The 12073-nt window shown below is 39.8% G+C and overlaps 1 protein-coding gene across 1 annotated transcript; it reads right to left on the bottom strand.

The window, feature by feature from the left end:
- Nucleotides 1-8308: 8308 nt before the first annotated feature.
- Nucleotides 8309-10312, bottom strand: LOC115957079. The gene has a single exon (XM_031075318.1). The coding sequence runs from the start codon at nt 10128-10130 to the stop codon at nt 8586-8588; it is 1545 nt and encodes a 514-aa protein (XP_030931178.1). The 5' UTR covers nt 10131-10312; the 3' UTR covers nt 8309-8585.
- Between the last annotated feature and the right edge of the window lie 1761 nt (nt 10313-12073).

Raw genomic sequence — 12073 nt, 5'->3', positions numbered from 1 at the left:
CCCTACCACTGGAATGATGCAATAGTTGCTTCAATTTCCCCTCTCGGACCAGCTGCTCCAAATGGTCTCATAAGTTCCTGCAATTCTCTGTCGTGTGCCCATGATCTTGATGATAGTGGCAATAAAGGTTCGGGTTGTGTCTCTTAGGCTCTCTGGCCATCTTGTTTGGCCACTTAAAAAAGGGCTCATTCTTTATCTTCTCTAATACCTGCTGCACCGGCTCTCAAAACACTACATTAACCACCTAGGTGTTAGCAGAACCTGATTGCCCAGCGAAGTCTTTCCGAGGTCAGTTACTATTGTAACGGTCCGACCTGAAATCTCTCATTTCTTGAGGGATTACCTTAGCTTTTCCTTTTCCCTGAAGTTGGTCCTCTTCTACTCTTCTGTACTTATCAATCCTATCCATCAACTGGTGTACACTGGTAACAGGTTTACTAGTTAGAGATTTCCTTCAATCATGCTCGGTTGAAAGGCCAGCCTTGAAAGTACTGATGGCCATATCATCATGCTCTCCCTCTATTTCATTAAACATTTCCCAGTATCTATCTGAATATGTTTTGAGAGTTTCGCCTTCTTGCATGGACATTGACAGCAAGGATCCCAAAGGCCGAGGAACCCTACTACAAGTGATAAAGCGAGCGCCAAAAGCCCGGGTAAGCTTTTTGAAGGACTCAATAGAGTTGGCCCTTAAACCGTTGAACCATCTCATCGCCACCGGACCTAAACTTGATGGAAAGACCTTGCACATCAAAGCCTCATCCCTGGAGTAGATAGCCATCTTTTGGCTAAAATGGCTAACATGTTCTACTGGGTCTGACTGGCCATCATATAGGGTGAATGTAGGCTGGTGGAATCGCCGAGGAAGGATCACATCTTCTATATTCCTTGTGAAGGGTGATTTGGAGACTTGGCTTAACGCTTTGTTCATAGCGTTGTTCCCCAAGCCCCTTCTAGGCGGGCTTTTGTACCTATGTCGATGGCCGTGCTCCTCTTCATAGGAGAAAGTATCACTAGGTGGAGTTCTGGATCTCCGCCTATAACTAGCTCCATCCATCTCCTTGGATGATGGTTCGGAGCAAGGTGGGGAACGTTCTCGCCGGGCGTGACGCAACTCTCTTTTCAACTCGTCAATCTCACGTTGTAGGCTCCTGTCATTTTTTGCATGGGAAACATGACTCTTCCCACGAGAGCGACTTTTGGTGGTATGAGTTGTGCGCACATTCCCCTCACGGCCCTCTCTCCGTTCGGGACTCCGGTGCGGATCACCATGCTGGGAGCCCCTTGACTTTGCTTGGTGTGGGTTGGCATCTACCTGATGTGGTCCTGCTACGTAGTGATGTGGACTTGCTTCCTCCATCATGAACGTTGCACTAGATTTCTTTTAAGTTAGATCAAGCTCTCCCTACAAACGGCGCCAATTGTAAGGACTCAATTTGTAACGATCCCAAATTCGTATTGGGTTCGAAAGTTAAGACCCAAACAATAAATTTGTAGAGCGTGGATATCAAAGAACTAGATTAACTCCGAAAGAAAAACGATTACCCTTTACGTTTATAGATGGATTAACAACAATATAACAATCTCATTCTCTTTGAAACAAGTTGAGTTCTTTATTTCGTGAGGTTTTCCTCTTAGCGTTACTGGTTTAGAAGTTTCGGTCCCCCTTTTCAATGCATTCTTCCATGTTATATATTGCCCTCTTGGTGTCATCTTCACCACACACGTGTAGGTTGGGTTCGGGGGATCCCTTCCTGTTCCATCCAACACCTTTTGGAACCTCCAACCAGTAGCTGTAAGACTGCCTCATCACTGTTCAGGCATCACCTCCACATTAATGCGGCCAGAGAGTTGGTTGAGAGGAAATTAATGCGGAGGCAGTTGTTGCTAAAGATATTTGTTTACCTTTTCTTTCTTACCCTTGGTCCCATGTCCCACCTTTAGTGGTAATGTAGCTCTGAAGTATTTTTATAACAATATGGCGTTCAGGTCGTCCTCGGACTCATACTGCCGAGAAGAATTTTGTCCTTGGACGAATACTGAACTCATCTCACGTGATATCTATTCTTCATTTCGTTTGGTTACCCTTATAACCTGATATGGGCCTCCTCGGACAGTTTTACGTCCTCAGATGGGCCACAGGCCCAGTTAACACGATTTTAGTAATTTATTGATTAACCGGCCCCTACAAATATAATTACTCTTACTGTATAATTTAGGTTTGTTTTTCAATGGTCTTTTGGAATTCAGAGTTTGATGCGTTTTTCATGAGTGTTTTATGTAAATTTTCCAACAATTAATGTAAGTTGTGGTAAAGGGTTTATAGCTTTGAGGCTTATAGTAATAGGTTTCTCTGGAAAAAAAATGCGTATTGTGAAAGTGTAGTATGTGCAATGGAGTTTGTTTATCTCCTGTAGCAAATTTGATTACCACCTGTTTGATGAAAGTCCTGAGTAGGTTCTGTTTTGATATAAATCAGTGCTAATAAGAAAATTAAGATTAATTGTTTTGTGTGTCATGTATATGGTGCATTTGTAACTATTGATTAGAGTTGGTAGAGATATTGTTGAGAAATTTCACATGTATATGGAAGCTTTTTTATACATATATAAATTATCCAAAATGTGTGTTTATGTTTTCATGGGAAAATCACTCAAAACAATTCTCTGTGGCATTACTTTCTAGGTTCAGAACTCACCCAATTTCTACTGAAAATGTTCTTTTTTTTTTTTCTTTAATATTTACTACTTCCAGATCTTGCAGGTTTGCAACTTTTGGTGCTTTAGTTTTGCTAGAAGTTCCACTCAATCTCTGAAGAGTGTGTATTAATGTCAACCATTCACTCTGTGGTTATCCGGGATTTGTTCTAAAATAGAGGTTGCTTTCTTTTATTGAATGACTTAAAATTTCTTGAGACTTGAATTTTGTTACTCCAGTTGATTAAATATGACCCATATGGGGGGAACTTCATTATTAGTTACATAGATTCATAATAGTTTATTAGCTAGGCGATACTTAGTTATTTATCATTTGTTTGATTTTCATGTTACAAATAGCAAAATTGATTAGATAGCCTCCATTTGTAGAGAAACAACCATATGTTCAATTCAATATGAAGGAAGAAGAAGAGAACCGATGCCAGATTCAGGAATGGTACGCAAAATTTAAGTCTGTTTCCATTAAAACCAGAATACATGAACTTCCAGAATTCTTTATCCAGTACCTTCTTGGCAATTCTGGCCCTTTCCTTTAAAAATAGGAATTACTGTAGCTAAGTCTATAAAACTGAAATATGATAATTTATTACCTCTTATCTTTCACTAGCCTGTTTTACTTACTCTAGGAGCTTTTCTCATAATATCCTTTCAAATTTCCTCACATGTCACATGGCTGTTTTAAGATCACTGATATTGAAGATGAAGCTCGGCTTATATTTAGTCTTGAATGACTATAGTGGATTTTCTGTTATTTTTGTCAATATGGCAATTTGTCATTTCATCTTAATGTCACATATCTTTATCCTTCTGGTTCATTGCATTTACTATATATTTTTAGTCAGTTTGCTTGTTTTGAGTTGAAACATTTTCAGATGCCGAGCTAACATTATAGCATTTGCAGATTTTAGTTATCAGATTTTTATTTGAGTTTGGACCTTTAGTTCCGATTCTAATGAGCTGAAAGCTGAAAGTCATCTCTATGGTTTTAACATACTATTATCCTCTCCCAAAGAAGAAAAAGAAAGAAAGAAATAAAATGCCAGAACAGTAGATCTTTTTTTTAATAATTATTTTTTCAGTCTGCATTTTGTGAACAATTATTTTTTAATTGTTCCTTACTTTACATCTTTAGGTTGCTATCATGGCACTTTTAGAGAGGGAAGGAATGAAAAAGGGATCTATTGCAGCCATTTTGCAAGACCCTTTATAAGCTTTTGAATGATCCGTGCTTATAGTGTCAGTTTCTGCAATATCATCATCTAAAGGATCAACTTTATTTTCTATCTGTTTTCTCTTTTATTTATTACTTGCAGCTGGGATGTTTTTTTGCATGGTGTTGAACTGTTATAGATGGCCATTTATAGTTTTGCTGTTTGAAAATTTAGCTGCTTGGACCTACTTTTTAATATTTTCCCCTATTAGTGGTAGAATATTACTCTCTTGTTTTACACTCAGTGATTCACTTGTGCTTTAAAATTGCTATCTTTCTCCAGGTCACACAAAGGTCTTGCCTAACATCAAAAGCATTAAAGTAAAAATTGGATTCTTTGCTCTTCTTTATGATTAAATTACTGTGGTTTTTGTTGCAGTGTTCATTTGGTGGAATTGCAAGGTATAGGTGAACTATATGCTATGAAGGCAATGGAAAGTCAATGATGCTGAACTGTAACAAGGTATGAATATATAAGAGAATTGTTATTTGACTGTTTAAAGATACCTAGCCATTTCCTTTCTATCTGAAATCAATGTAACAAAAGGGAATATTTCTTTCAAAATCCTTTCACTTTTTCTTTTTGTGTCAAATAAGTCCTGATGACTTAAAAGGTATTTGGTTTCATGATTATGTGGCTTAGAATTTGTTGCTCAAATAGCACCTCCTCCCCTTGTAAGAGCAAGGTGGGGTTGAGGTCGTCGATTCAAGACCCATCAGGTAGGTGTGTAATTTATCAAGAAAAAAAGGCTTAGAATCTGTGGCCTTCTCTTGCATTTGAAAGTTTCATGAATTTCATTGACTCCCATAATTCTTATATGTTTGGAAGTTTTTAAATTTTTAGTGAAATCAATCTATCTGTCACTAGTCACTTTGCCTAGATTGATGATTTAATTGTCAAGAAACTTGTTTTGAAATACCCTATTTTGCCAAATGAAGCTAAGTCATCAGTCAGTGGGATTACCATTCTGATGCAGGACAACCTAGGCTTCCCACCTAGATTAGTCCTACCGTAAAACCTTAGGCTTCCCACCTAAGGTGTTTGGATTCACCACCAAACAATTCAATGAAAATAATCTCAATAATAATAATAATCTGTAAAATACAAAAGGAACCGTCTGAAGCTTTATATACAGCTTCTAGGAATCATAATGATAAAGATAAACTCTTCTAAACAAATCCTAAACAATCTCAAATACTAGTACGATAATCCTAACAATCTCAAATACTGATCCAATACTAAAGATAAACCCAAATAAAGATAACATAAATGATAAAGATAATCTCCACAGATGTGTCATCGTGTGGTGTCCGCACCAACTCCCCTGGGGTGGGAGAAACTCGACCTCGTCGAGTAAAGCTCATAAGGATCAAGTGACATCAGAACAAACTCCATCAAGCCACAAGCTCACTGGATCAGCATGGCGCCTCCGTCGACGCTCATATGTGCGAGTGATAGGAGGTAGAGATGAGGTGGTAGCAAGTGTATCCAAGTAAGCCTCCAAAAGAGCAGGATCAAGCTGCTGCAACTCCTCTCTGGTGATCCATGTACAGTCAGAATCAGGCCGTCCTCGCCAACGAACCAAGAAGCGCTGAACTGTTCCATCCCTAGTGAAAAGAGACTGCTCATCCAAAATAACATCAATAATATCTTTATGTGCCTTTTGGAAACAAGATGGTGTAGGGCTAGGGATAGGGTTAGCCAAAGAAGAAGAGAGAGGATCATCAAAAGGGTCATAGGGAATAACTGCTGGACCTTTAAAAGCAAGTAAATCAGCAATATTAAAAGTAGAACTAATACCATAATCTGAAGGTATATCAATCACATAAGCATTAGGTCCAAGTTTCTTTAATACCTTGAATGGGCCAGCACTGCGGGCCTGCAATTTCTTTACGGTTCCTGAAGGATACTGTTCAGGCCTGATACGAATCATAACATAATCTCCTACATCAAAGTCTAACTGACGTCGATGTAAATCAGCCTGAGTCTTATACTTAAGATTACTAGCATGAATTCGTTTGTTGATCTCTTTATGCAGCTCATGCATGTGACTAGCAAACTCTACTGCAGACACAGAAACCCTATCATGTGAGGACATTGGGAGAAGGTCTAAAGGTCTCCTAGGTGTATAACCATGAACAACTTCAAATGGGCTCATACCTATGGACCTATTGATTGAGTTATTGTAAGCAAATTGGGCTATAGGGAGTATAGATTCCCAAGTCTTACCATTCTCACCTATGAAACACCTTAAAAGATTTCCTAGACTCCTATTGACAACCTTAGTTTGACCATCAGTTTGAGGATGGTATGCTGTGGAGAATTTCAACTTTGTTCCCATCATGTGCCAAAGGGTCTTCCAAAAATAGCTCATGAATTTAACATCCCTATCTGACACAATTGATTTAGGCAACCCATACAACTTAACAATCTCATCAAAGAAAATCTTGGCTACCTTGGATGCATCAGACGTCTTAGAGCATGGAAGAAAGTGAGCCATCTTAGAGAATCGGTCTACCACCACAAGGATGGAATCAAACTTCCTAAGGGTACGGGGAAGACCTAGTATAAAATCCATGCTGATATCCTCCCAAGGACGGTATGGAACTGGTAAAGGAGTGTAAAGGCCAGTATTTTGCTTGCAATGCTTAGCCAGTTGACATTGACGACATTGAGCAATTATTTTGGCAACATCCCTCTTAAGGCTTGGCCAATAGAACTGCCTCTCTACCTCTTCAATTGTCTTATCACGTCCAAAATGTCTTGAAAGTCCTCCCGCGTGTACTTCCCAAACCAAAAAGTCTCTAACTGATGTGCGGGGGATACAAAGCTTATTGGCTTTAAACAAGTAGCCATCTCGGAGGATAAAATCATCAACAACCTGAAGATGCTCAGTCTTAAGTGTAGTGTACACTTCTCCAAAATCTGGGCAAGATTCATACTCTTCTTGCAACTTCTCAAACCCTATGACTTTTGTGCTCATCACAGAAAGTAAGGTGACTCGGCGACTCAAAGCATCAGCTACCTTATTCTCAACACCAGATTTATGTCTCAAAACAAAAGAGAATCTTTGCAAAAACTCAACCCAAGGGACATGCCGAGCATTTAATTTCTTTTGGGAATTGATGTGGCGGAGAGCATCATGATCCGAATAAATGACAAACTCATGGGGTGTCAAATAATGGCTCCAATATCTTAAAGCTTGTACCACAGCATAGAGTTCTTTGTCATATGTTGAATACTTCTTCTTAGCCTCATTTAATTTCTCACTAAAGTAAGCTATAGGGTGACAATCTTGGCTAAGAACTCCTCCTATGCCTACACCAGACGCATCACATTCCACTTTAAAGACCTTATCAAAGTCTGGTAGGCGCATCACCGGTGCTTCTATCATCTTCTTCTTGATTTCTTGAAATGCTTTACCAGCAGCATTGGACCATTGGAATTCGCCTTGCTTCATACAATCAGTGATTGGTGTCATGATTGTACTAAATCCACGTATGAAGCGGCGATAGAAAGTTGCAAGCCCATGAAAACTGCGAACCTCATGAATGTTCTTGGGTTCGGGCCAATCCACTATGGCTTTGACCTTTTGTGGGTCAGCAGAAACTCCTTTAGATGAAACCACAAAACCTAAGAAAATGACACTATCTGTGAAGAAAGAGCATTTCTTTAGGTTGGCATACAAGTTTTCTCTCCTCAAAGTGGAACAAACTTGTTTAAGATGGTCCAAATGTTGCTCTTTTGAGTTACTATAAATGAGGATGTCATCAAAGTACACTACCACAAATTTGCCCATGAAAGGCCTTAGTACTTGTGTCATCATTCTCATAAAAGTACTAGGAGCATTTGATAACCCAAAAGGCATCACAAGCCACTCATATAGACCATCCTTTGTCTTAAAAGCAGTCTTCCATTCATCACCTGGGCGAATCCTAATCTGGTGGTATCCACTTTTCAAATCAATCTTCGAAAAGATTGTGGCTCCTGACATCATATCAAACATATCATCTAACCTAGGGATAGGAAAACGATACTTCACAGTTATCTTATTGATTGCACGACTATCCACGCACATTCTCCAGGATCCATCTTTCTTTGGGGTCAAGAGTGCAGGGACTGCACATGGGCTTAAGCTTTCACGCACAAATCCTTTGTGCAAGAGCTCATCCACTTGTCTAACCATCTCATCATGTTGAAGAGGGCTCATTCTATAGTGGGGCAAATTTGGGAGTGCTGCTCCTGGGACAAGATCTATGGCGTGTTGAATATCACGCATAGGAGGCAATTGATTTGGAAGCTCCTTAGGGAAAACATCTTGGAACTCTTGAAGCACTGACCGTACTTCTTTTCTTGGTTCTTCAAAGTTGTTTAGTGCAATTTCCTTAACAACCAAAGCAAAGATGATGGAGTCTTGATTGACAGCTCTTTCAAGTTCTTTTGGACTAATGAGGTTCATACTTTGCTTTTTGGGCTCTTCTCTAGCCTTTCTTGCACTAACAAACTTAGTTTTGACTGGGTTAAGCTTAATCCTTTGTCCATTGTGCATGAAGGAACAAGAGTTTGAGCGACCATAAAGAGTGACATCTAAATCATAGAGCCATGGTCGTCCCAAAATTATGTGTCCTACATCCATTGGAATCACATCACATGAAATCTAAGCCTTGTATGAGAGGATATGAATAGGAACAAGACACCTATCCTTGATGGTGATAGATGAATCATCTACCCAAGAAACCTTATAGGGCTTAGGATGGGCAACTAACTTCAAACCTAGGAGGGAGACAAGTTTAGAAGAAACTGCATTAATGCAACTTCCACTGTCAATGATAACCTTGCAATTTGTGGTTCCACACTTGACAAAGGTTTGGAAGATAGTATTTCTTTTCCAATCATCACTTTCTCGGGACTGTGCTAGAGCACACCTAACAACACTCATTACAGGAGTATCAAGACTACCTTTGTTGAGGTTATCAAAAGATGGTAGGGCTCTAATGCAAGCTAATTGGGTGGGATCATCCTCTCCTATTTCTACAATGTCTTCAATGTTAGGCTCATAGACTACTTCTTCTACCTCTTCCTCTCCATCCAATTCTTCAATCAACAAAGTCTTATTAGGACATTGGGCAGCCATATGACCAAAGCCTTGACACTTAAAGCACTGGATTCTAGAATTTGGCCTAAATGTCTCTCTAACCACACTCTTCCCTTTGTCTTCTGGGCGTAAGGGCCTATTGTTGGGATTGGGTCTAGTTTGAGGACCTTGTTGGTATCTACCCTGAGGATTTTCTTCTATGTGTAAGGGTCTGTTGTTGAGATAAGGCCTATTTTGGGTACCTTGGAGGTATCTACCTTGGGGACCATCAAAATTGTTGCGAGGCAACATGCGATTGTCAAATCTCCTTCCACCTTGGGGCCTAGGGATCAGCTCTAAATCTTGCACTAAGGTATAAGCATCATCAAGAGTTGAGATTTGTCGAGCCACCAATTCTCTTTGAAGATCATAATTGAGGCCTTTCCTAAATCTGCTCAAGGTAATTGGCTCATCCTCAGTTGCATTGCTACGTATCCTGTACTCTTCAAATTGTTCTACATACTCAGTAGCAGACCTATTGTCTTGTCTCAAATCATGCCATTGATCCAACAAATTGCCTTGATGAGAGACTGGGAAGTACTTTTCATTGAGCTTGGCCTTCATTTCTTCCCAAAGAGTTATGGGTGGTTGGCGGGTCTTACGGAGGTGGTTGACAACACTATCCCAATGGAGTTTTGCTCTTCCTACAAGTTTCATTTTGGCAAACCTAACCTTTCTATCCTCAGACAGTTCATACCACTCAAAAAAATGATCCATCTCTCGCACCCAATCATTGTAGACCTGAGGGTTCCTAACACCATCGAAGGTAGGGGCCTCTACTTTGATATGCTTAGCGGAGTTGTCTTCATTGTCTCTATGGTCTTGCCTAGGGTGAGGGCCATGCCTATTATTATTTCTTCCATTATGTGCATTTTCCTCGTCATACCTAGCCTCTAAGTGGCCTAGACGGGCAGTAAGCTCTGCGATGGCTTGTCTTAATTCATCTTGGGGAGGAGGATCCATGTTTAGGCGGGATTGAGGACTAGACTGGGGTTCAGAACTAGACTTTGATTTGGAATTAGACTGTTCTTCAGAACTAGTTACTAGACGACCACTACGCAAATGCATGCAAAGAGATCAACAAACTAATTCTAGCAAGTGGATAGCAAGGAAAATACTCAAGTTAAATTATATGAGAAGAGAAGTCATGAATTCCACAGGTTGTTGCATTCAAGCAGTACTAGCTTCAACAAGAATTAAATTAAAATGACCTAATTATGACAATGTGATTAGGCTAGTTCAACCATTAATACTGAGAAGTAATTACTTTAAAGGATTTTTTTTTTTTGGATTTTTTTTTTGGCTAAAATAAAATACTAAAAGAAAATAAACCAGCAGCTAAAATAACAAATTCATGTGACAATTTAAGCAGAACAAAGGACAAAGGCAGTAGCATGTTATTGAAGGTAAAGTTTGAGGCACATAATAGACATATTGATATTAAATCTGAAAGTGCATTTCAATCCATTAAGTTTGGAAAGTCCACGCCTTGATTGGGCTAACTTAAACAATCTGGGCCTCACTGACAGTGGGTCACGCTAAGGGGAAATTGGGCCTCACTTGTTGGTCTTCACGTGGAGTGCACTGGACCTTCCTGGAGGTTCTGCTTGATCTGACTTTTTTTTTTTTTAATTTTTTTTAAATATAATAATACAATAAAGAAAGACCAAAATATAAAACTAAAACCTATTAGTGCCCAAACAGTAGCACGTTAAACTGAAACCTTACAAACGGAAGCTTAAAGAAATGAGAAACAGAGGAAAACTAAAAAGAGAAGGAAACGACGCTCGCAACAGTCATCGACGAAGAGGCAGCGTGACACATCGGCGTTCACTGTCAGTGGTGCGCGCTGGTGGAGATCGGAGCTGGTGATTCAGATCGTGGGAGATATGGTGGCGGCGTGTCGACGGCGGCTGCAGGGTGATGATTTCGGCGGCGGGTTGTGTGATGGCATCCTTCCGTTGGTGGGATCGGCGGTTTTGGATGGTGGGCTTTCAACTCTGTCTCTGATCTGGTGGATTGAAGTTGTGAATCTGATTTTTTTTTTTGGTTCTGTGTTCAGAGGCGGGCACGGATGGTGGTCAATGGTTTGGGAGGCGTTGCTGGCTTCTCTGTTGGCTTGGGAATGAAAAACTCATGTGGGGCTGCAGGGTATATACGGATTGCCGGGGCTGGTTTGCAGATCTCGTGAGGCAGGGACTTAGGTTGCTTTGGTTTGCAAATCTCGTGGGGTAAGTATTTGAGTAATGGCATGTCTGGAGGTTGATTTGTTTGTTGATGGTGAGTGTGGGTGTGGGATGTCAGTCGTGATTTTGGTTGCTGAAAGGAGAGATCGGGTTTGGGCTCTGATACCAAGTTGATGCAGGACAACCTAGGCTTCCCACCTAGATTAGTCCTACCGTAAAACCTTAGGCTTCCCACCTAAGGTGTTTGGATTCACCACCAAACAATTCAATGAAAATAATCTCAATAATAATAATAATCTGTAAAATACAAAAGGAACCGTCTGAAGCTTTATATACAGCTTCTAGGAATCATAATGATAAAGATAAACTCTTCTAAACAAATCCTAAACAATCTCAAATACTAGTACGATAATCCTAACAATCTCAAATACTGATCCAATACTAAAGATAAACCCAAATAAAGATAACATAAATGATAAAGATAATCTCCACAGATGTGTCATCGTGCGGACACCGCACGATGTTCCTTTATTAGTTCTGGGGTTGAAAGACTTCATCCTCTATGGTCCATGGCCATGGATTAAATCTTCACAGTGAACATATTAGCTTCTAGGAACCAGCCTATTATTCCCTATTGCAGTGTTTTTCTTAAAATTAGACAGCTAATGATGAAATAAAAAGTGCCATCTATAATAAATTCTTTCCATTAATTGGAACACCTATGCTAAATATGCATCCCATTTTAATAAATGGACAACATGGCCTACCAAGTAATTGCAATTGCATGTGTTTCTATTAAACTTAAGGTTTTCACCCTCTAATGCA

This window comes from Quercus lobata, chromosome 2 (assembly GCF_001633185.2).
Source record: "Quercus lobata isolate SW786 chromosome 2, ValleyOak3.0 Primary Assembly, whole genome shotgun sequence".
Taxonomy (NCBI): Eukaryota; Viridiplantae; Streptophyta; class Magnoliopsida; order Fagales; family Fagaceae; genus Quercus; species Quercus lobata.
The sequence above is the reverse complement of the archived record's forward strand: the minus strand, read 5'-3'. Positions and strand labels throughout refer to the sequence as shown.